The sequence below is a fragment of the Xenopus tropicalis genome, chromosome 1 (genome assembly GCF_000004195.4).
Source record: "Xenopus tropicalis strain Nigerian chromosome 1, UCB_Xtro_10.0, whole genome shotgun sequence".
NCBI classification, from domain to species: Eukaryota; Metazoa; Chordata; class Amphibia; order Anura; family Pipidae; genus Xenopus; species Xenopus tropicalis.
The window spans coordinates 196,596,397-196,622,946 of NC_030677.2; the positions used below are offsets into that span (position 1 = coordinate 196,596,397).

General features: G+C 41.9%; 1 protein-coding gene across 1 annotated transcript; it reads left to right on the forward strand.

The window, feature by feature from the left end:
- The first annotated feature begins 5,944 nt into the window (after positions 1 to 5,944).
- Positions 5,945 to 26,352, forward strand: c9 (complement component 9). The gene is made up of 11 exons (XM_004910445.4): positions 5,945 to 6,053; positions 9,244 to 9,358; positions 11,155 to 11,299; positions 12,723 to 12,870; positions 13,474 to 13,606; positions 16,776 to 16,991; positions 18,173 to 18,413; positions 21,350 to 21,496; positions 23,272 to 23,450; positions 24,296 to 24,524; positions 26,000 to 26,352. Exons 1-11 carry the CDS (start codon positions 5,989 to 5,991, stop codon positions 26,161 to 26,163), a joined length of 1,782 nt encoding a protein of 593 aa, XP_004910502.2. The 5' UTR covers positions 5,945 to 5,988; the 3' UTR covers positions 26,164 to 26,352.
- The last annotated feature ends 198 nt before the right edge of the window (positions 26,353 to 26,550 follow it).

A 26,550-nucleotide genomic window follows, 5' to 3' on the forward strand; every position in this document is an offset into this window, starting at 1 on the left:
TTTTGCATTATGTTGATAATGAAGCTGCTTTGTACATTGAAGGCTTCTGTATATAGGAGATGTGGGTAGTGTAGGGAGCAACATTTGGGAGAGGAGACACTTTTCAGGATATGCCGCATAGACAGTGGTATATGGAAAGGTTTGCAGAAACCATCCTCCTTCCATTTTGAGGCTTTCAATAAAACATTACTTGTACATTGGAGACCATTATTAGTAGTAGTATAGGAGAAAACTGCACTGGCCGGGGTGTACGCAAGTAAACGTTCCTCTTCCACCTTCGGTCTTTGAGTGGAAGCCGGCTTTTTTGCTCAACCACCCATGTGTGGGCTCCGGGATCGCTGCGAAAGTTGAAAGAAGAAAGAGGATTACTTGCCTGCATTTGCCCCTGGCCGGTGCAGTTTTCTTCTAACAGGAGCACCAACCTGGGGTATCAGGTAAGTGATTACAATCACTGGGGGTGCCTAACATTTTTGGCCTTTCCTTCTCCTTTAATACGGGTCTAGGATCCATTATCCAGAATGCTTTCAAATAATTCTTCATTATTAATTGATTTGTTTTATTTGTCATTTTAAGACATAGAGGTTATTATTGATTATGTGCAGTGGGCTGACTGTTCTATGCTTTTTTACCCTCAATGAAGCGTTTTTTCCCAATGATTTCAGCGTAATTGCAGTCCGGTCTGAAATTGTACTTTGCACGCTACACTTGCAGCCATAAATGACCCCTCTGATTTGTTTCTGTTGGTGGGAGCTGCATCAAGAGGCCCAACTGTGTACAATTCAGAACAGGAGGCTGGAGGGACTAAGCCAAGTGCAACTAAATGTCCAACCCCTACCAGGGCCCCTCCTGCACTCAGGCAAGGTGAGAACCAGGGAGCGGCTAATTACCAAGGTTAGAAACCCCCCCCCCAAATTTCATTTTTTTAAATGTGCTCTCTACATTAGCAATGTGGCCCCCATGGACCCGCTCCGACATAAAAGAGGTAAGAGTGGTGTGGGCACTTCAGGATCCTAAAATAATATGATGCTTAATGTGAAGTCCGTAGTAGCCCTGTGTGCTACCCCTAGCCGCAGTAAAATGAATTGTGTGTTTATATTTCTCCATTGTTGTCTTTTCACATGAATTAAGGCCTGTGTCACATAACTCATTCATTCATCCATTCATCTGCTCTGTTTTTGCATTTAATCTCCTAATATTACTCCATTAACTCTGGGGGTATAGTTTTCTTTTAAGCACATTCTGTCCTGTAAGACATCATACATAGCAAGCTTGCTTTATCTGCAAGTTCAGATCAGTCAAACTCCACCCAAACACAAATAAAGCTTTTTGAAAAGTAAACATAACTTCAAGCAACTTTGCAATATACATCAGTTAAATAATATGCAGCCTTTTCAGGATTGTTCAATATTGTCCATCTCAAGGTCACAAGGGCATATCAGGGGAAGATTCTCTCGTTTTGCAAGGTAATGTAACACTTGTTTGGCTATGTTTAGGTAAAACCAGGCTAGTATTTAGGTGAGCATGGGTTACATGCGATTCCTTTTCTTAGGATGGGCCTTCGCTTAGGTGGAAGAGACCCGATCGGAGCTGAGGGTGTAGTTTAACTACAACTCACTATAGCTGTGTAGTGCAGGTGTAGTACATATAACCGCCAGTGAGGTTCTTGCTGTTTATCTATGATACAAGTTTTTGTCCAAGACACAGTTGCAAGCAGGGTTATCAAATACTCACAGACAGGCAGAGATAGATGTTAAGTAATAGTGCACTCTGATGCAGAACAGAGGGTACACATTGTTTTATCCCACCTCTTGGTAGAGTCTGGGCAGGGAAATACACCTTTCAGATCAATGCACCCTGTGGAGGTTGTCTGGGTAGATATCTGATCCTTCAGGTTGATAACCCCTACTATATGAGTATATGGGTGAGTAGGGATCAGGGTTTATTCTATTCCTGTTACTATCTCTACTCCGCAGCCCTACACTGAGGCAACATTGCCAAATAGGAGAAATACTCCCAGAACTAACTCTCCTTTGATGGGGCTATTAAGCTGCCCTTTCTTACTGATCTGGCTCACTACATTGAGACTCAAATATGATGTAACAGTAGTTACTTACTGTAAATGCATTTTATATTTTACCTCACAAAATCCTTCCCCACCTAGCATACCTACTTCCCAGGGCCACAACACCCCACCCTAAGTCACCTCAGTGGCTGTCCCCCAACTCAAGGGCTGGTATTAACTGTAAAGAAAAGTGGCAGCCCTACTGGTAACAGAGTGGGCAGGCAGAAAAGGCAACAAACATCATTTTTATCGATAAGGCTGGTAAAATACAGGCCAGGTGGAACCTGCAGGATCAGCGGGTTGGATGAGTTTGAGCCAAATAATAGCCCCCAATTTATGGTCAGGGATAGTAGGAGTAGGGTTGCCATTTTTCTAGTTTTGACGGGGACAGAACAGTTTTAATAAGGGCTGTCTGGGCCAACACTGCATGTCCAGATTTCCAAATTAGGAAAAAGGTTGTGTGTGGGGGAGGGGCCAGAAACTCCTAGAAATAAGATAAATCACCAACCATGTATGTAGGGACAGTGCCACTCCAGGGAGTCTCCTTGTTCATTGAAAAGCTACTGCTTCAGGTTTGTCCATTGTTTGAAAACACTACTCATCCAATGGTTAGTAAACATCCTGAAGGCTGGCTTGCCTCTAGCTATGCACCGTATGTACTCTAATCCCTACTGCTTGTAGTAAAGCTTTTGTCTTCTAATCTGCATGACCCCTGGCTCTGTATTTCCAGGAAATCTCATCACTTGTAGTAAAGCGGTTGTATTCTAAAGAGCCTTTGGCTGTATAATTACTATAAAGATAAGCCTGCCATTCATACTAAGGTGATTGTATCCCCAAGCGTATAGCCCCACTACTGCATTCCTAGGAGACAATGCTAAACAACGTAAACAAAGTAATTGTGTCATTGTCACTAGCACACAAAATGTTCCATTCTTGACTGAATTCCAAAAAATGATTTACCCAGTTTTAAAGTAGACCTGTCACCCAGACATAAAAAGCTGAATAATAAAAGTCCATTTCAAATTAAACATGAAACCCAAATTCCTTTTTATATTAACACATTCAAATCCATTAAAAATGCATTTAAAAATCACAGCTGTCAATCATATATTGCTTGCCCGCCTCTATGCCTTAAGGTCCCCATACACGGGCCGACTATAGCTGCCCCCTTATAGGTCCCTTGGACCGGTTCGGCAGCTAATCGGCCCGTGTATGGGGAGAGCAGATCGGCCTGGCCAACCGATATCTGGCCTGAAATTGGATCGGGGACCGCATCGGCTCGTTGATGCGGTCCCCGATCCGACTGCCCCATTGCCGCCCACATAATCCGATCGTTTGGCCCCAGGGCCAAATGATCGGATTATTTTTTTTTTTACCTAAATGCTCCCCGATATCGCCCACCTGTAGGTGGGGATATCGGGGGAAGATCCGCTCGCTTGGCGACATCGCCAAGCGAGCAGATCTCCTCGTGTATGGCCACCTTTAGGCCAGTGATCTCCAAACAGTGGCTCAGGGGCAACATGTTGCTCCCCAACCCCTTGGATGTTGCTCTCAGTGCCCCCAAACCAGGGAGTTATTTTTGAATTCCTGACTTGGGGGCAAGTTTTGGTTGAATAAAAACAAGATTTCCTAACAAATAAAGCCCCTGTAAGCTGATAGGGTGCATAGAAACCCTAATAGCCAATCACAGCCATTATTTGGCTCCTCCATGAACTTTTATGGTGCTTGTGTTGCTCTCCAAGTCTTTTTACATTTGACTGTGGCTCCCGAGTAAGAAAGGTTGGGGACCCCTGCCTTAAGCACTCACTTTCCCCCTACCTTAACACCCTCTAATTGTGTAGCCAGTGCATGGGCCTGGGCATCAGGTCCCCCATTCTGGCACATACACAAGATTTTGGGGTGATACCAAGCTTGCCTTAATAACTGCCCACAAAATGGCAGCTGCTGATTGAATATTTCCAAGACTGAAGGAAGCAAGATTTATATCATTTATATAGTATGTGAAGTTTATCGTAAGGTTAGTGGGCACCAAATGATTGCACATCTGGCAACAGCGGTCAGAAAATCGATCGGGCAGGTCTGAAAATTTTGGTCATTAGTAATGAAATTTTCCCATTTTCCAACTGCAGGACCAAGCAGGTAGTGTTCCTGGCTTCAACTAGACCAGATCGCTTGAAATGGTCGTTTGATATCAGGCTAATTGGATCATTTGGTCCTAGGGCCAAATTATCAAATTAAAACAGCGGGTATAGGTACAGTTGGATCGGGGACCGTATCACCAAGCCCATGCAGTCCCTGATCCAACAGAAAACTTAAACCTGCCCAATCAAGATCTGGCCAATTTCAGGCTAAATATCAGATGGGTAGGCCCGTCGGTGGTTCCCATAGATGGCAGATAAGCTGCCCAGTTGGTCTAAGGGACTGATATCGGCAGCTGAAATCAGCCTGTGTATGGGCACCTTAAGCTTGGTCCTACGATAACCATAAGATCTTATAAAATTCTTAACGTGTATGGCCAGCTTTAATTGGGTTAGTGAATCTGTAAATTAATATTATCTAGGGGCATGTTTATCTACGTGAAAAAAAATATCCCTCAAACCTTTACCCTTACAGTGTTACTCTTACAGATATTCAGGTATTTAGTATCTTTATTTCATGGGGGGAGCCTTGGAACCTGTTATGTGAAGAGAACTGTGAGTATTTGTACAAGGTTTCCCAGTTTCCATCCGATGCCGGTAAATGCAATCATCCATGGAACGGAATTTGCATAGATAAGATAGATAGATTAAAAGAAAGGCCATGAATGTTTGCCATGAACTCTTTGCTGACACAAAAAGAAAGCAACTACAGGGTGCTCCATCCCACCCACAGGTGACAAAATGCCTGGCATTGGGCCATAATATGATGCAAAACATTCCAAGTACACAGAGGCCCCCGACAGCCCCCCCCAGCCCAATAAATAGTGAGTGTCTATGGCATCTTACAGCAGCCCCTCTGGCATTTGCCAGAACCCACAAATTGCCAGTCCGGGCCTGCATTGCACTGTATGCCATAAACCATAGGAACCATTTTTTTTTTCTAAAAAGGCTCCAAATTTGTATTTTTTATCCTAAAGTGCCCCATTACGCTTATCATAGTTTAGCAAATCTTGTGCAAATATGTCTGTTTGTTTGACTTAAGGGGTCAAATTCTCAATCCACAGTTCATTTTGCAATGGAATAGCAAACATATTACCCATTTCAAAGCAGAAAATAATCTGCAGAGCAGAAATATACTCTCCCGACATCAGTTATAACACCTAAAAAAGTACATTTCATAGGAAGTTTTCTGGGGAGGAAGCATGGCCCATAGGAATGGTCTCCTAGGCTGTACAGAGGCTACTCGGACTCTGTATAACAATCTCTAGTCTTCTCATGTGCTGCATTAGCTCTCAGCCAATGGAAATAAAAATGATTATATAAAAAACTATTAACCCAGTAAGAACCCGCATTCCTACCTCGTTTCAGCTCCTGCATTGGAGAGATACGGGGTGGGGGGGCAGATTTTTTTGTTGCTTGGGGCCCAGGCATCATGTTACCCCCCCCCCGACTAACTCTATTCAGTTGTAGTTTCCTATCTGGCCAGTTCCATAAATGCTTTTTAGGTAAAGTTTGTGAAGGAAATACCATACCTGTAGTTAATGGGTTGGCTCAGTGGGTCACTTTTCATATCACAGGGCTTTTAAATATGTGCAATGGAGGCATTTTCTTATAAAAGGGGTCAGTGTTGGTCAGCCCCCAGGCATTAGCAGCTTGACAATGTAATCTCACTGTCTTTAGTTACACCACATCCTGTTTCCCTCTGTTAATGACTGACGAGGGACCCAGTATATATAGGGCTGCCAAAAGCAAAGCAAGTAATCTGCCCCAAAGCCTTCAGCAGGCAGAATGGACCACATACACCTAATACTGGCAATAACTACACTGTGTGCTTTTGTCTCCGGGGAGCCAAGGTATGTGCTATATATTATTCACAAAGAAAGATTAATGATGTTTTAGATTGTTAGCTCTTTTGGGTAGGGCTCATAAGTTATTTGTTGCTTTTGTATGAAAACCTATATGTTCAATGTGTACACCCATTTATTGTAGAGCACTACAGAACATGTTGGTGTTTGGGACCTGTTAGCCAGAATGCTTGGGACCTGGGGTTTTCCCGATAAGGGGTCTTTTCATAATTCAGATCTCCGTACCTTAAGTCTACTGAAAAATTATTCAACGTTAATTAAACCCAAGAGGATTGTTCTGCCCCCAATAAGGGGTAATTATATCTTAGTTGGGATCAAGTACCGGTACTGTTTTATTATTACAGAGAAAAGGGAATCATTTAACCATGAAATAAACCCAATAGGGCTGTTCTGCCCCCAATAAGGGGTAATTATATCTTAGTTGGGATCAAGTACAGGTACTGTTTTATTATTACAGAGAAAAGGGAATCATTTAACCATGAAATAAACCCAATAGGGTTGTTCTGCCCCAATAAGGGGTAATTATATCTTAGTTGGGATCAAGTACAGGTACTGTTTTATTATTACAGAGAAAAGGGAATCATTTAACCATGAAATAAACCCAATAGGGCTGTTCTGCCCCAATAAGGGGTAATTATATCTTAGTTGGGATCAAGTACAGGTACTGTTTTATTATTACAGAGAAAAGGGAATCATTTAACCATGAAATAAACCCAATAGGGCTGTTCTGCCCCAATAAGGGGTAATTATATCTTAGTTGGGATCAAGTACAGGTACTGTTTTATTATTACAGAGAAAAGGGAATCATTTAACCATGAAATAAACCCAATAGGGCTGTTCTGCCCCCAATAAGGGGTAATTATATCTTAGTTGGGATCAAGTACAGGTACTGTTTTATTATTACAGAAAGAAAGGAAATCATTTTTAAAAATATAAATTATTTGATTAAAGGGAAACTCCAACCGACTTTTTTAAAACATCATTTCATGCAACTTTCAATTAAAAATATGCTTTTTCATGATTTTGTAATGTAATAACTACCTAAGCCCCGCCCCCTGTTCCCCTGCTGATCTGGCTGACTATGTTAAGACTCAAATATGATGTAATAGTAGTCGCCTGCCCTCAGCCTGCCTCCTCCCAATCCCACAATTCCCTGCACGTGATGTCAATAAGGAAAGGAACATCACGGTGCAATGTATTGTGGGTTATGTAGTTCCTGCATGCTGTCTGTACGCTGTGGAGAAGTTGTAACAATTTGTAACATCAATGTTTTAGTCCCTCCTCCCCTGCCAGGATTTCAAATGATGCAGAAAGAGAAGAACTGTTTTGCAGCAGGATTTCAGCATATAAAAATGATATTTATTCCTACTTTTTGAAGGAACAGATAACAGTAATATGTATATTAAAGGTTTCTGTTCTGTGTGGGGCTCTTTAACAAATTTTGGTTCGGAAGCCAGAGTTCCCCTTTAAAATGGAGTCTATGGGAGATGTTTTTCTGTAATTTGGAGCTTTCTGTATAACAGATCTCATACCTGTATGGGATAATAGTTATAAATATACCATTTACCTGGTGACAATATTGAAATCACAAGGAATGATACTCATGATCATAGTCTTACAGGGAAGGTAGTGGCTGTTCTGTGCAAAACACAATTCAGATTTATTTTCCTAGAACTGTTAACTTATCTGTAGCCACCGATACTTACACCAAATTATACTTTGGTGATTTAGGAGTCACTGCGTTTGCCCTTTTTTTTGTGTCAGTCCAACAAGGATTTCATTAACGAGCTGTGAATATGAATTCATGTAATAATTATCATTCCATTCCATCCATTTAGCTGCCCTCGTACTCTTTCTGTATATTAATTATATGCCGTTAGAGCACAGGAGAACAAAACATCATAGTCATATTTTAGCTGGGTTTTACTGTATTACTATTGCTCTGTCAGGCTACAATTGTATTGTTATCTGTAGTAATAAGTCAAATCAACTGGACTTGCTGTGTTTATTCTTGAAGATGTTTAGCCCATTGTCCAACTGGCTTTCTCTGAGCTGAGAACTTTTTATTACTTACCTTTCTATTCAGCCCCCCCTCCTATTCATATTCTTGTCTTTCTTTCAAACCACTCCCTGGTTGCTAGGTTGAATTGGACCCTAGCAACCAGAAAGCTTCTGAAATTCCAAAATGGAGAGTTGCTGAACAAAATGTTAAATGAACAAAAAATAATTAATGAGGACCAGTTGTAAACTGTATTAAATTGTCTACTTCATACTAAAAGCTAATTTAATGAAAACCAACCCCTTTAACACAAGGCAATACCTTGCTAGCGCTGCTACTGACTGTCATTGTTTGCAACAGCTACTAAAAGGCACTCAGCTTGCAGTAAATCATATCAACCAATCAGCAGGTAGCATTACTGGTCACCTGTTTAAAAGCAAACTTCTATAAGTTCCTGCACCTGGGTTGTTCACCTGGGTTGTTCACTAGTTTTTTGTTCAGCAGTTCTCCAGTTTGGTATTTCAGCAGCTATTTGGTTGCTAGGGTCTCATATAGCCTAGCAACCATGCAGCAGTTCAAATGAGAGACCGGTATATGGATAGGAGGGAGTCTGAACAGAAGGAAAAGTACTCACACAGCAATTGTTTTGGCAGTCAAGGTCAGTGACCCCCATTTGAAATTTGAAAAGATGCAAAAGCAGAAGGCAAATCTTTCAAAAACTATAAAAAAATAAATAATGAAGAACAATTGCAAGGTTGCTTGGAATATAATGTTAAACCCTTTCAATACAAACATTTATAAAAGAGAGTTCAACCAGACTGTACAGTTTCCATTAACATATCTTCCATTTATAGCAACCAGACTGTACCATATCTTCCATTTATAGCAACCAGACTGTACCATATCTTCCATTTATAGCAACCAGACTGTACCATTAACATATCCTCCATTTATAGGGGTGACCTGCACTCTGGTGTTCCCTGGCTCCCCCCCCCCCCTCTCTTTAGCTTTAGCCAATTATTATCTGAACATTTGACATTATTTTGCCTTCTTTATTTAAACCAAGAACAAACTCTGATTTTGGGAAATCCATCAAGTCCAAGAGAAAATCCATGACAATATTTTGTCCACTTCATCTCAAGAAAAGCCCAAAAGTTTTTATTTGTTTTTTTTTTTCAGTTTTTCACAGACTCCCAAGCGGTTGCAGAGAGAAGTGAATGCCCCAGCCCCCATCGATTGCCAGCTGAGCTCTTGGGGCAGTTGGAGTCGGTGCGACCCTTGCACCAAACATAGGGTAAACATTTCTGTTTATTTGCTTATTTCTGTAAAAGAAAGTTTTCCCAATGTGAAAACTACGGGACCCCATAATGATTCCTCCTATTACAGACCTACCCTCACACATATATCTATGAAATGCCACTCAACATTGCTATGAACCATAAAATTATTTTGGTTCATGATTAATTAATTTTGTTATTTGAATGGAGCAACAATGGTAGTAGGAATTCAGGCTGGGCTTCCACAGATATAAAAATAGATGTCTATTGCCTCAGGAGGAATCTCAACTGTAGTAGAATTAGTGGATAGGGTTGATAGAGTTATTTATTAATATACAATATATAACCCTATTTTGGCTGTTATTTGGCTAATGTCCGGCTAGACCTTACAGAGCAAGGGTACATGTGACTGGATGGGCCTTCACTATTGGGAAGAAAGTACTTGAGGGACCTCCCCACTGCCAAATGAAGTAAGAATAAGAATGGGACGCTAGAGGTTCTTTGTAGTTAAATTTAACTTGATTTACTGTCCAAGACAACAGCAGATGTGCAGGGTGAATACTCACAGGAATGAGGTGGTACAGCAGAACATCATCAGTAGAATCCCAAGGGTTTCCACCTTAAATGGCCTGGATCCCTACTGCCGACTTGAATCAGGGAGTGGAGCTATACCTGAATTCCCTGTCGCTACTGTGGCCCCTTCACTAAGGCAGCAGAGCCTTGGGAATACAAATCCCACTAATTCTCCTGGTTGGAGCACACAGCTGTTCTTTATAAATAATCCTAAACTATCATGTTCCTAGAACATGCTCTCATAAATAGATAACCTACACACTGGCTTACCCTCATTAACAGGGTCCCTGCCTCTAGAGCTACAGCTGTCCTCTAGGGCTAAAGGCTTCTGGGCCTAGTTGGTCCAGGCTCCCTGGAAATATCCTAAATAGCCTATGATTTATTCCAGTGTGGCTGAAACACGTCAGGTGGTTTAAATGTTTTGATAGAGGATAAAGGACTTTGAACAATAATAATACGGTGTGTGAGCCGTCTACAAGAAAAAAGTGTGGATTTGTCTGGGCTTTTGCACAGGGACTAGGGGCATGGTGCACCCAAGTCATGTTATTTACGAGGTGAGCTTCAGTAAAGTCCAAGATCCAGGCTCCCTGGAACACAACCTTCTGCTGGTAAGAGGAAGGCCAAGGAGGAAGTGTCCACCCCCTGCCTGACACTATATTATAGTGTGCAGGAAGTGGTCATCCTATCTAAGGGCTATAACTTCACATATGCAAATAGCAAAAGTGGTAACATGTATTTCTGCATAGTAACAGCAAAACTAGGAAGTGGTAGAGAATAAGGCTATAACCCAGTGATCCCCAACTAGTTGCTCGAGAGCAACATGTTGCTCACCAACACATTGAATGTTGCTCCCAGTGGCCCCAAAGTAGGTGTTCATTTGTGAATTTGTGGCTTGGAGTCAAGTTTAAGTTGCATAAAAACCCAGTTTAATGCCAAAAAGAGCCTTTTGTAGGCTGCCAGTCCCAATAGGGGCTACCAAATAGCCAATTATAGCTCTTATTTGGCACCCCCAGAACTTTTTCCATGCTTGTGTTGCTCCCCAACACTTTTTCCATTTGAATGTGGCTCATGGGTATAAAAGGTTGGGGATCCCTGCTATAACCTAACCCTATGGGTCTCTACAAATATAATATAAAATAAAATAATTGAGAAATATGTCGTTATGGATGTACAGTGATACTGAAAGCATTGTTGATTAAATTTTGTTGAATTTGTCTTCAAATTATTCTTTCCCTTGTAGTATCGCTCTCGGAGTATTGAGCGCTTTGGACAGTATGGTGGGGCACCCTGTGTGAATACCCTGGGTGACATTCAGCGATGTATTCCTGAGGAGGACTGTATGGAACCACCAGTTTTCTGTGGAAATGATTTTGAGTGTGAATCAGGTAATTATAAGGGCAACTGGTGCAAGCAGAGCTTCTCAGCCCCAAGTCAGATTTGCAAAGATTTGCGGTTGTTATGTATCATTGGCTGAAATAGGTCCAATGTCACCCGATGGCTTATGCCACACAGGGAGAGTAGTGGCTGCTTGTAGCTGACCAAAAATATTTTTCTTTGCATAATATGTAGTATAATAAACTACATGCCCTATAGAAAGCAATAAAACCTTTATCTAGCCATCTACAGGTACTACTGTTCCTATTATCATAGCTCAGCCATGTTACATAGAGCTTTGCAGAGATTGCTGATGATTCACGGCCCAAGTAGATCATACTATGCAAGGTGCCTGTTAAGCTCATCTACACTACGGTTAATTTTATCTGTTGGTCTGATTTTACTATCACCTTCTTGGCATATATGGTACCTTTGGGGCCAATTTCTATTGGATCACAGTTCATCTGTCCAAACTGAATTATTGCTGCACCATATTTTACACTTTTTATTTACACTGCAGTCTCAGTCAGTTAGGTCAGCCTAGCTGCTGTCTGTGTGTCCATAACATGTACAATGGCTGGCATCCTACAGTACACAGTTCAAGTGCTGGGGTTTCTTCTGCACAGCCTGGATAAACAGCCAGCAGACATGGAATGACTGGGCAATACTAGGAGGAATACTGGGAGGAATTTTACATTAAAGCAGTATTAAAGGTGTAATGCGCATTGGAAGACTTCCCTGTCTGCCTACCTCTTGACACACTGACCCCCAGTTATGCCTGTACATATGAAACAGTAACTAACTATCTGTAGCTATCGGTAACTAACAGCAGTAACTAACTATCTTGCCCAAGCTGGCTCTATACTTACAATTCCAAGCTAATCTTTGCTACTGTGCAGATCTCTTGGTTATTGACTCCATGCTTGTATGTGACTTTGCCTTCCTACCTTCCTGCCGTGTACCCTGATCTCTTGCCTGACATTGTCTTAGTTCCTGTGTAACCTTTCTCTGCATCTTACTACTTCATCCATCCCCATAGGTTCCATGTGAGCCCACTCAGTGTTGGACTGGGATGCCAGGGGTCCACCAGAAAACCTTAGACCATATGCCCACTCTCATTTGTATTCCTCTCCTAGTCTCTTTTTTTACATACTATAATTTACTTTATTTTCATACAGAAAATAGGAATGACCATGAAATAGGCAAAGTAGTAAGAAATAAGAGGAGCCACTGACATCTGGTCCCACCGGTTATTTGCCTTGTTGGCCAGTCAGACACTGAGCCTGCAGTAGAAAATTCCATGGCCCCAAAAGGAAGTTGGTTATGTCCAGGCGCTGATGGACAGCAAAAAACTCACCTAAAGTAGCGTTGCAGTTTAGTAAGTCTTCCAACAGTTGGCATAATGGTTTCTTCTCTATATCTCCTGGTTTCTAGGAAGATGCATTAAGGCCAGGTTGCTGTGTAACGGGGATAATGACTGTGGAGATTACTCTGATGAAACCTGCGATGATAAAGATCCAAAGCCCCCCTGTCGTAACATGGAAATTGAACTGTCAGAAATTGCAAGAACTGCGGGAGATGGGTGGGTAAAAAAGATCTGTGCCAACCTTATAACCTTAAGTCTCTTCTTACACTGTGGGCATTGATATGATTGTGGGTAACTACGGGGGGGGGGGAGAGTGATAATCCCGTAAGAACCAACATTGGAGAGTTGGCTTCAGGGTCTCTGAGGATGGGCACTGACTGGAAGCCCTTAAGGGGGCTCTGATTTAGCCAATTGTTGGCTAATGTTTGTCATGTTTTGCTACCTGCTTTTGAAATTTTGAGAATTGTTATTCCATTTGCAACTTCTATATCATACTGGTCTATACCTCCAATTCTGCCCAAACCTTTTGCTTAATATATATATACAAGAACTGGTTTGTCCCTGAGGAAGAGCACAGTTAGTGCTCGAAACGTTGGACTTTTTTCTAATAAACCTCTTGTTTTTTTGCAAAGTCCTGGTGAGTGCGGTTCACTGTCTGTATACTATATATATATATATATATATATATATATATATATATATGTGTGTATATATATATATATATTTAAATACTTAATTACTAACCACACTACCACTGTGTGAAAATTTAAAAAATAAAATTTCCTATTAATATATAACATTTTTTTTTTCCCTTGTTAGTCTGAACATCCTGGGTATGAAACCAAAAAGAAATCCATTTGACAATGAATATTTTAATGGCATTTGCGATAGGGTGCGTGATGGCAAAACTTATTTCAGAAAGCCATGGAATGTGGCAGCTCTTGTTTATAAGGTGAGGCAATTAATAGATATAACAGATTTCTGTGTAATTATCTACAACTGTAATTCTAAAAGACTTTGAGAAAAATATAAACTAAGAAGGGACTGTGGGATAGCAGGTATAGTAGGGAGAGATGGTGCCTATAGTAACAGTGGGGGGATAATAGCCTCTGGGAAGGGACAGTGGCTGTGGGATAGCAGGTATAGTAGGGAGAGATGGTGCCTATAGTAGCAGTGGGGGGATAATAGCCTCTGGGAAGGGACTGGGGCTGTGGGATAGCAGGTATAGTAGGGAGAGATGGTGCCTATAGTAGCAGTGGGGGGATAATAGCCTCTGGGAAGGGACTGTGGCTGTGGGATAGCAGGTATAGTAGGGAGAGATGGTGCCTATAGTAGCAGTGGGATAATAGCCTCTGGGAAGGGACTGGGGCTGTGGGATAGCAGGTATAGTAAGGAGGGATGGTGCCTATAGTAGCAGTGGGGGGATAATAGCCTCTGGGAAGGGACTGGGGCTGTGGGATAGCAGGTATAGTAGGGAGAGATGGTGCCTATAGTAGCAGTGGGGGGATAATAGCCTCTGGGAAGGGACTGGGGCTGTGGGATAGCAGGTATAGTAGGGAGAGATGGTGCCTATAGTAGCAGTGGGGGGATAATAGCCTCTGGGAAGGGACTGGGGCTGTGGGATAGCAGGTATAGTAGGGAGAGATGGTGCCTATAGTAGCAGTGGAGGGATAATAGCCTCTGGGAAGGGACTGGGGCTGTGGGATAGCAGGTATAGTAGGGAGAGATGGTGCCTATAGTAGCAGTGGGGGGATAATAGCCTCTGGGAAGGGACTGGGGCTGTGGGACAGCAGGTATAGTAGGGAGAGATGGTGCCTATAGTAGCAGTGGGATAATAGCCTCTGGGAAGGGATTGGGGCTGTGGGATAGCAGGTATAGTAGGGAGAGATGGTGCCTATAGTAGCAGTGGGGGGATAATAGCCCCTGGGAAGGGATTGTGGCTGTGGGATAGCAGGTATAGTAGGGAGAGATGGTGCCTATAGTAGCAGTGGAGGGATAATAGCCTCTGGGAAGGGACTGGGGCTGTGGGATAGCAGGTATAGTAGGGAGAGATGGTGCCTATAGTAGCAGTGGGGGGATAATAGCCTCTGGGAAGGGATTGGGGCTGTGGGACAGCAGGTATAGTAGGGAGAGATGGTGCCTATAGTAGCAGTGGGGGGATAATAGCCTCTGGGAAGGGACTGGGGCTGTGGGATAGCAGGTATAGTAGGGAGAGATGGTGCCTATAGTAGCAGTGGGATAATAGCCTCTGGGAAGGGATTGTGGCTGTGGGATAGCAGGTATAGTAGGGAGAGATGGTGCCTATAGTAGCAGTGGGGGGATAATAGCCTCTGGGAAGGGATTGTGGCTGTGGGATAGCAGTTATAGTAGGGAGAGATGGTGCCTATAGTAGCAGTGGGGGGATAATAGCTTCTGGGAAGGGACTGGGGCTGTGGGATAGCAGGTATAGTAGGGAGAGATGGTGCCTATAGTAGCAGTGGGGGGATAATAGCCTCTGGGAAGGGACTGGGGCTGTGGGATAGCAGGTATAGTAGGGAGAGATGGTGCCTATAGTAGCAGTGGGGGGATAATAGCCTCTGGGAAGGGACTGGGGCTGTGGGATAGCAGGTATAGTAGGGAGAGATGGTGCCTATAGTAGCAGTGGGGGGATAATAGCCTCTGGGAAGGGACTGGGGCTGTGGGAAAGCAGGTATAGTAGGGAGAGATGGTGCCTATAGTAGCAGTGGGGGGATAATAGCCTCTGGGAAGGGACTGTGGCTGTGGGATAGCAGGTATAGTAGGGAGAGATGGTACCTATAGTAGCAGTGGGGGGATAATAGCCTCTGGGAAGGGACTGGGGCTGTGGGATAGCAGGTATAGTAGGGAGAGATGGTGCCTATAGTAGCAGTGGGGGGATAATAGCCTCTGGGAAGGGACTGGGGCTGTGGGATAGCAGGTATAGTAGGGAGAGATGGTGCCTATAGTAGCAGTGGGGGGATAATAGCCTCTGGGAAGGGACTGGGGCTGTGGGATAGCAGGTATAGTAGGGAGAGATGGTGCCTATAGTAGCAGTGGGATAATAGCCTCTGGGAAGGGACTGTGGCTGTGGGATAGCAGGTATAGTAGGGAGAGATGGTGCCTATAGCAGCAGTGGGATAATAGCCTCTGGGAAGGGACTGGGACTGTGGGATAGAAGGTATAGTAGGGAGAGATGGTGCCTATAGTAGCAGTGGGATAATAGCCTCTGGGAAGGGACTGTGGCTGTGGGATAGCAGGTATAGTAGGGAGAGATGGTGCCTATAGTAGCAGTGGGGGGATAATAGCCTCTGGGAAGGGACTGGGGCTGTGGGATAGCAGGTATAGTAGGGAGAGATGGTGCCTATAGTAGCAGTGGGGGGATAATAGCCTCTGGGAAGGGACTGGGGCTGTGGGATAGCAGGTATAGTAGGGAGAGTTGGTGCCTATAGTAGCAGTGGGGGGATAATAGCCTCTGGGAAGGGACTGGGGCTGTGGGATAGCAGGTATAGTAGGGAGAGATGGTGCCTATAGTAGCAGTGGGGATAATAGCCTCTGGGAAGGGACTGGGGCTGTGGGATAGCAGGTATAGTAGGGAGAGATGGTGCCTATAGTAGCAGTGGGGGGATAATAGCCTCTGGGAAGGGACTGTGGCTGTGGGATAGCAGGTATAGTAGGGAGAGATGGTGCCTATAGTAGCAGTGGGATAATAGCCTCTGGGAAGGGACTGGGGCTGTGGGATAGCAGGTATAGTAGGGAGAGATGGTGCCTATAGTAGCAGTGGGGGCATAATAGCCTCTGGGAGGGGGCAGTGGGGATAAGAGTCTCTGGAACTGTGGCATAACTACAGGGGATCATAGCAATAGCACTTACCATGTCTTGATTTAGAGGGTGCCACAAGCTACACTTCAATAAGACCACCATTTGGGCAGTTCTACTTTATAATATTATCAGACCCCCTGACAGTGGATTTTGCTCTTATATGTCTCTGACCCTCTGTATATTTTGGTTTCACAAAGCCCAATATATCTCCAAGAATCTAGCAAGAGACAGAGGGTACAAATCAATATTGGTGAGGTAGTTTAATTAATCAGTGAATTTATATTTATCTATACACTTTACTTCAGACCAGGGCTGATAAATCTTTTACAACCGAAACATATCATGACGCCAAATCAGTGATGTCAAAGATCATCGAAGGGCTCACAGTCAACGTAGATGCGTCCTTGTCGCTCAAAATCACCCCGACGGAGCAGAAAAACCTCACGGTAGGCGCTAGTGCGGGACTAGGATATTCCAAAAACAAGAGCGTCCAGAGACTCCGGCAGTACTCAGAAACCAAGGTACGGCTTATGCTTCTTCCACCTGGAATTCCAGCATATAAGACTATTTAGAAAAGATTGACTTTGTATTTTGATCTGGTTTTTTAACAAAATAACAAGATGATCTTTGATGGATAAAAATGTAAAATACATTACATAACCAACAGATAGTTTATATTATATTAAGTGGCCTATTAAAGAATCTCGCCAAACTGGAATATATATCAGTAAATATTGCCCTTTTACATCCTTTCCCCTGAGCCGCCATTAAGTGATGGGCTGTTTGCTCCTTCAGAGATCAGCTGACAGGAAATAATGCAGCTCTAACTGTAACAGGAAGTAGTGTGGGAGTAAAAGACAGAACTCTGTCCATTCATTGGCTGATGGGGCCTAGCATGTATGTGTGCCTTGGCTTGTTTGTGTGCACTGTGAATCCTATGATCCCAGGGGGCGGCCCTTAATTCTTAAAATGGCAGTTTCTATTTAGGATTACCCAATGGCACATACTACTAAAAAGTACATTATTATAAAATTGGTTTATTTAGATGAAGCAGGGTTTTACATATGAGCTGTTTATGCAATAAATGATTATAGAGACCTACATTGTTTGGGGGTATAGTTTTCCTTTAAGGTAAAACTGCCTCTTCTTTGGTCCTTTTCACCTGACCCTAACCTTCCTACTCCCAACCCGCGCCCAAACCGGCCTGCGGATCCACGTCTATTCATATGTCCATGCCCAACCCACCCAAACTCTGACATCATGAAGGGGGTGAGACAGCAAGTGGCGCCTACAAATAGACTCTACCAGGAGTGGAATGGGGCACAGTTTGGTCGTGGGCAGGGACAGCGGCAGGAAAAGCTCGGCCAAAACCCACTTGCAACCCAAATAGGTTGTGCGAGTCTTGTCCCAGACCTGCTCAACCCACAGGTTCCAGGCCAGCCCTCACATCACTAATCTACTGGTAAATAAAGCTTCCAGATTCCAGAGACATGGACCTATATATATATTTATACACTAGAGTGCTGTTCGGGAAGGTCTTTTCCACATAAATACATAAAATCTGAAACTTTAATGTGGCAATAAAAAACATCACTATTTATATTTTTGGGAAAACAATGCTAAATTGTAATGATGTGATGGCTACAAGCCTTTGCACCACTGGCAGAATGGATAATATATATTCATTGTTCTGTTTCTTTAGGATAAAACATATATGCGAGTGTCAGGGACTGTGCAACTGGCATCGTTTCAGATGAGAACTCGGGGTGCCATGCTTTCCCCTACCTTCATCGAGGACATCAAGAGTCTGCCCAGAGATTATGATAAAGCAGAATATTTTTCCATTTTGGAGATGTACGGCACGCATTATACAGTTTCTGGCACAGTGGGAGGAAAATACGACCTTGTCTATGTGTTAGATTCAATCGTCATGAAATCTCTAGGTACAGTATTTTAACATTTTCCTAAATGTAAAGAATATTTTAGAGAAACTAATATAAATAGCAACCATTAGCTGTAACTATTCGCTGCACTTCTCAAAAATAGGCATTGTATTTGAAAAATATGTATTATGTATTATTAGTTGTACAGGTATGGGACCTGTTATCCAGAATAACCTGGGGTTTTCCGGATAAGGGATATTTCCATAATTTGGATCTCCATACCTTAAGTCTGCTATAAATCATTTAACCATGAAATAAACTCAATAGGGCTGTTCTGCCCCCAATAAGGGGTAATTATATCTTAGTTGGGATCAAGTACAGGTACTGTTTTATTATTACAGAGAAAAGGGAATCATTTAACCATTAAATAAACCCAATAGGGCTGTTCTGCCCCCAATAAGGGGTAATTATATCTTAGTTGGGATCAAGTACAGGTACTGTTTTATTATTACAGAGAAAAGGGAATCATTTAACCATGAAATAAACCCAATAGGGCTGTTCTGCCCCCAATAAGGGGTAATTATATCTTAGTTGGGATCAAGTACAGGTACTGTTTTATTATTACAGAGAAAAGGGAATCATTTAACCATGAAATAAACCCAATAGGGCTGTTCTGCCCCCAATAAGGGGTAATTATATCTTAGTTGGGATCAAGTACAGGTACTGTTTTATTATTACAGAGAAAAGGGAATCATTTAACCATGAAATAAACCCAATAGGGCTGTTCTGCCCCCAATAAGGGGTAATTATATCTTAGTTGGGATCAAGTACAGGTACTGTTTTATTATTACAGAGAAAAGGGAATCATTTAAACATGAAATAAACCCAATAGGGCTGTTCTGCCCCCAATAAGGGGTAATTATATCTTAGTTGGGATCAAGTACAGGTACTGTTTTATTATTACAGAGAAAAGGGAATCATTTAACCATTAAATAAACCCAATAGGGCTGTTCTGCCCCCAATAAGGGGTAATTATATCTTAGTTGGGATCAAGTACAGGTACTGTTTTATTATTACAGAGAAAAGGGAATCATTTAACCATTAAATAAACCCAATAGGACTGTTCTGCCCCAATAAGGGGTAATTATATCTTAGTTGGGATCAAGTACAGGTACTGTTTTATTATTACAGAGAAAAGGGAATCATTTAACCATTAAATAAACCCAATAGGGCTGTTCTGCCCCCAATAAGGGGTAATTATATCTTAGTTGGGATCAAGTACAGGTACTGTTTTATTATTACAGTAGAGTCTATGAGAGACGGCCTTTCTGTAATTTGGAACTATCTGGATAATGGGTTTCTGGATAATGGATCCCATACCTGTATTTATTCTTTAATTCTTACAATTTTATAAATTAAAAGTATAATTTATAATTCATTTAATATATAATAAATTTACATACATATTTATTTACAGTCAGAAATACTATAGTAATTATGTATTTATACATTTTTATAAAGATAGGTAGATTAAGTTATATATGTATTTTTTTGTTATTAGTATTTATATTATCATTAGTATTTATTGTATAAAAATTCATACAATTTTATATTTATTATATACTGTATATACTCGAGTATAAGCCTAGTTTTTCGGCATCCAAAATGTGCTGAAAAAGTCACCCTCGGCTTATACTTGAGTCGGGTGCCATGGGTCCCTCCAGACTAGCACCCTCTCTCCTTTGTGTGCAAATTAGGCCCCCCACAACCAAACCCTCCAGTGCCTGTTGTTTTTGTAAACCCTCTTCTCCGCTTACAGAGCTAGTTTACTGTTTTTCTTTGAAATAAATATTTAAAAACATATACCCCACTGATGCTTCAATTAATGTAATTTTATTGGTATTTATTTTGATTATTGAAACTTAGCAGTAGAGGCTGCATTTCCCACCCTAGGCTTATACTCGAGTCAATACGTTTTTCCAGTTTTCTTAGGTAAAATTAGGTACCTCGGCTTATATTCGGATCAGCTTATACTCGAGTATATACGGTATATAAATAATTACATATATGATAAATTTATATATATATATATATATACAAAAAAAGAAGAAATGCCGCACTCACAGGTCTTAGTGTAAAAATAATTTTCTTTATTTTTACACTAAGACCTGTGAGTGCGGCATTTCTTCCTTTTTTGTATATACTTTCCTATATACTGCACCCAGGCAACATTGACTCTTACATGACGTGAGTGCCGGCTTTTCTTTACATATATATATATATATATAAGGGTTATGCTGTGAGAAATAAATCACCATTTTCTACTAGTAAGTCCCGTGAGTGCGGCATTTTTTCATTTATCTATACATTTTGGTTTTGGCAATACTGCACCCGGGCATTCAGTGTCCTGTTATACGAGAGTGCCGGCTTCCAAAAGACTATATATATATACACATATGTGTTTACAATCAAAATAATATAGTAATTAAGTAACCTTTTATATGTTTATATTTATAAATGTATGTATTAATGATGTAATTTAGTTTTATATATTTCATTCAATTTTCATTTTATGGTAAAACCTAAGAGCAAACTGATAGGGTGGACATACATGGTAATATTTTGCCAGGCAATTGTTTTTTGTTTTTTTTTGGGGGGGGGGCAGGTATGGCACCTTAAGGGCAGTTTTGATGGACCTCACTGCAGTCCTATCCAAACGGAAATCTCATTTGCTGATACAAATATATAAATGTGGCATTGGCCTATAGGAACAGAACAATGTTATTTTGACATCCATAAGCCCCTATAGATTGATTAGCTGCAATGAGTAAATGTAGCCTGTATATGGCCAAGAGATAGATAAAAGGATGACGATATCAATAAGAATAATAATTAATGTTACTTCCAATAAAAGAGTATTTGCCTGCAAAGGGGAAATCCTGAGAATGTGGCAATGACCATGTACTTGCATTGCTTAATCCTTGCGCTCTTTTCAGATATAACAACTGAAGATGTGACTGACTGCCTGAAACTTAACGCAGGGGCGAATATAGGGGGAACTGAAAATGGGGCAAAAGTCGATGTAAATCCAAACGTAAAAACCGACATATGTAACAAAGGTGGTGGTGAAACAGAAACAGAACGTAAGTGCTACTGGGGTTTGTTCTGATTGGTGGGGATTCCCGGGAAGAACATCACTGCATGTTTGCATTATTTTTTCAATTAGGGTTTAAGCTTGTAATTACTGCTGATAAACAAATATTTTGTCCAGTAAAGGTGCCCATACATCTTAAGATCCGCTCGCTTATCAATGTTGCCAAGCAAGCGGATCTTCTCCCGATATCCCCACCTACGGGTGGGCGATATCATGAGAATCCAGGCTAATGACGGGCATAGGCAAAGTCGGTCCGGGGGCCGCATCAACTAGCCGATGTGGTCAGGGTCGGACTGGGCCTGCCTCTAGTGGGCCCCGGGGGCCCAGACCCGACGCTTACCTGTGCCTCCCCCTGCCCGACCGCTCCTCCCCTGATGCGTTAAATGTACGCGCTCGGGGGAGGACATCGGGTGGGGGGCCCTGCGAGGGGGGTTAGGGGGGCCTCCCCCGAGTGTGTACATTTAACGCATCAGGGGAGGAGTGGTCGGGCAGGGGCCGGAGCCCCGGTGGGCCCTTCACCCCCCAGTCTGACCCTGGATGTGGTCCCCGATCCGGCTAGATTTTTAAACCTGCCCGATTTCAGGCCAGTCCCATTGGCAGTGCCCATACAGGCCTGATTAGCTGCCAAAACGGTCTAAGGGACCGATATCGGCATCTAGAATCGGCCCGTGTATGGGGACCTTAACAAAGAGTAGGCATAAGAGATTGTTTTGGCTTTAGGATTGTCTGTATGATTCCATTTTCATCCAGCCAGCCACACCCTTATGGGCTTGTTTATCAAGTTTTGAGTTTGTAAATTCGAGGGGTTTTTTGTAATCAATAAACTTGCATATTGAATGTTTATTTATTAATAAGGTAAAACTCATTTGAATAAAAAAACCCAGATACCTCCAATTTTCAAGTTTACAAAAATGCAAAAAACTCGAATTGAAAATATGCCTTGACTTTGCCCAGGACAACTCCCATTGACTATTATAATAACTCAAAAGCTTTTAGATGCTGAAGTTTTACATTCGAGTTTTCACTTGATAAATATCAGATATACAAGTTTTTGAACCATAATTCGAATTAGAGTGTTTTTTGTGCAAAACTGGAACATTAATAAATCACCCCTTAATGTCACTTTGCCCCTTAGACCCTAGGCCATGTGTAGCAGCCCTGCAGATGTTGTTGCCCTTTGGCTTTTGTTAGATGACAAAAAAAAAGACCAATAATACAGCTGCAGTTTTGAAACAGATAAAATGCTTCTTATAAAACTGATCCAACTCTGATAATACCTATGGGGTTCTATAAGTGTTGCCCTATCAAGCACTTAGGGGCATATTTATTATAGTGTGTAAGCCAACATCACTGGTGATGTTGCCCATAGCAACCAATCAGCTCTTTGCTTTTGTTTTCTATCTTGTAGGTGACCATTAAAATCTAATTGCTTATTGGTTTATAGGGGCAACATCACCAATGATGTTGGCTTACACACTATAATAAATATGCCCCTAAGTGTCACAAGTTCATCAGAAGTAGAAACATGATTATTGAGCTGTTTGGGTGGGTTATTAAGAATTATAATTGTATATGGAAAATTTAACAATAATAAAAGTCACCTAAGAGGTCCAGGGCCACAAGGCTGCAGGATGGGTGCATATTTTAAAGCCTTGGATCTCCTGGGTGGCTTCATAAAAACCCAAGAAACATAAAAGAACCGTTAACCCTAATATTTTACAAGGCAAATCGAAATTATTTGAATAAAGTCTTTTTCCTTTGCAGCTAGAAGAACCCAAAAGCCTGTAATTGAGAGCATCATCTCTTTTGTTGATGGAGGATCTGTAGAATATGTAACAGCTCTTGAAGAAAAACTCAATAAGAAAGAACCTGTGGCTGATGTTGATGATTACATTCAGTGGGCTTCATCTTTAAAAGATTCTCCTACAGTGATAAACAGCAAAGTAAGATCATTGATATAATTATAAGTTCTTGCATTTAAAGAGCTATATTGTAGGCTTTAATGTGTCAAACATGTCTAAAAGTAGCTTCTTCATGTTCAGAACAAGGGAACTTGAGCTTCCATAGAAGCAGTGGCAGATACCTACCAGTAGATGTGGGTCTGGGCTGCACTCTGGTGCATATTATATCCATTAAATAAATAGAAGTATATTAATTACCCAATACATTTATAGACATGGGAACAAATATGACCTAACATTTGGCACCCCCAGTGATTTAACCTTTACTTCTCCTTTAAAGTAGGAGTGGAAAATATGTAGTCCTCATTCTATTAGTAGATCTCAAGCAGGTGACTGGTAGGCAACAGCAACTCATTATTGTCCACAAACAGTGCCATTGGTTCCCCCTTCTTGGTAACTCCCCATTCCAATTTTTAAAATAATGGCTTGAGAACTAGGTGGTGTTCATTTCAATGAACCTTGGCCTGACAGCTGGGTGTAATATCAGATATGAAAGAGGCTAATGCTGATGCTGAGAATTATATAAGGGGCATTAGGCTTTCTTTATGGCAGAATTTTTCCTACAGGGGGTGCAGAGGTGGAGACGCCACACAGAGTCAAACAACTCAGTCGTTTTTCATAGTGATGTAGTTGCATAGAGGGAGTCATAAATAAACATAAACTGGTTGTAGCTGGTGATATGGATACTTGAATAACAGTTAATGGGGCCCAGTCACCAAGGTTGCTCTGCGGTCCATAAGCAACTAAATTCTTTATCTCAACAAGGAACACTCTGACTTTGTGTCTTTGTCAGTGCCCCTATTAGCAATTGTTTTTATCTCTTACAGTCCAATCCTATTATTTCTCTTATTCCCACCGACATAAAAGATGCCTACATAAAGACACGGAATCTGGAAAGAGCCATTGAAGAATACCTTGACGAGCACAGTGTCTGCAAGTGCCAACCTTGTCAAAATGGAGGGAAGGTCATGGTGATTGATGGAGAGTGTATTTGTAAATGCACCCTACATTATGAAGGCGTGGCGTGCCAGAATATAAAATCTGATTTGTTTTCAAGTGAGTAATATATTTATAATTATGTAACCCTTTCTTGGCTCTAACCAAGCCAACAGCACGGCTAGATAGGTTTAGAGCATGGGGTACACGTGACTCAATCCTTCAGGATGGGCCTTCGCTATGAGGAAGTGACCAAACGGAACTATGGTGTAGTGCAACTACAACTCACTGTAGCTGTGTGCGGTGCAAAGTAACAAACGGGCACCAGAAGGTTCTTGCAGTTGAACAATAGAAATGGTAAATTGTCAGAGATAATCATTGTGCAGGGTTATAGCAATATACTCACACAGAGCAGATATCAGGTAATTGCACAGAAGGTAGAAAATGATGGTGTCCAGCCATATAGCCCACCTCAGCCGAGGGTGGGGAAGGTAAGGACCATCAACCAGCACAGCCTCCCTGCGGAGAGTAGCCTGGCCCAGTATCTGTATCCTCAGGGTGTCCCTTAGCAGCCAAGGATCCCTCACAGCCAACTATGGATCAGGGATAGGAACTGGCCTGATACCTGCGTCTTAACCATGTCCTGCTCTAAGGCAACAATGCCTGTAGGGAAGAGTACTTCCAGCAAATTTCCTGGTTGGAGCCTAAACTGCTCTTTCTAACTAATCTCACTTTCCTAGAAAGTGCTCTTATAAATTATCCTGATACTTACTATTCCTCATTCACGGGGTCCCGGTTCCCAGACTTCACTAGAGTAGATGCAGCCTCTAGGGTACTCACTTTACTGGGCCCTGTTGATCCCAGGCTCAGTGAACTCCCACCTGGGTCAGCAGATGCAGCCAAAGAGGAAGACCCACCCCCCTGCTAAGTACTATATCAGAGTGCCAAGGGAGTGGTCTCCCTGTAAACCAATAAGACATGTTTGCAAAACTCTAAATTGATACATGGGTCTTTGCCCAGTAACAGCACAAACCAAGGAAATTGCAGGGCTTAAAACCATAGGGACATGTTAACCCTATGGGTCCCTACAGTTATGTTACATGTTATTCAGCAACTAGTTTAATCCTGTCGGGTAGGTTCACTTAACCCTCTTGGGGGCCATTGAGTTTGGAGTTGGGTCAGGTGACTCTTGTCTGGAGCACATTAATATCAAAAGACTTTCCTCTTCTGATATTTTGCCCCGACTGTCAAGCCGGTTGGCAAAACTGGCCAGCAGGTAAGAACCATACAAAAATAATGTAAATGTCAAAAATTGCAGCGTTATAATATCGCACAGATATCGCTCATAATCCTGTGAGCAGGAAGGCGTTATGGATACCATCCCTTAGAAGCCTGAGGGCAACAATACAGTATAGAAATATAACTGATGTTCATCTAAACTGTAGCCTGGCCCTACTGAGGGTTTAGACATTTGCCTCATTTCTGGTGAGGTTTAGCATTCTATAACAATCCAGCTAGTGATTTCTGCTTTGTTTAACCTGATCCTAACTGCCACTAAGGTGAATACAAAGTAAAAATGCCTTTCTTGTCCACAGCGCCAAAACAACCCATTGATGGTGGATGGGGATGCTGGACCATCTCATCTAATTGCGTTGATGGAGAAATGATTGCGACCCGCAAATGCGACAACCCTGTTCCACAAGAGGGTGGAAAACCATGTCACGGGCAACAGACCAAAAAAATCCCATGTGAAAAATAAGAAAGAAGAGCTATAACTGGTCCCCCATTACCCCAATGAACTTTAATAGGGGCAGATAAAGAATCACAAATAACATTCGGAATCTGTCCTACCCCAGTGACGGTGTGTGATACATCATTCTGAACATAGGGTTCCCACTTGTTGCCTTTGAGACAAGAATTTCATTACAAATAAAGAAAGACAAAAATATTGGCAATTTTTTTAATATAATGTAATAATGATGGAACATTGTGGAGAGAGGCGGTTCCCACACACAATAGGGAATGTATAAGCCTCATTATACCACCAACAAATGTCATATCTTTGTGTATTGTGTGTGTCAGCTTGTACTGTCCAAATGAATGACTCTTGTTAAAAGCATTTAGATAAAGATTCAACAATTCATAA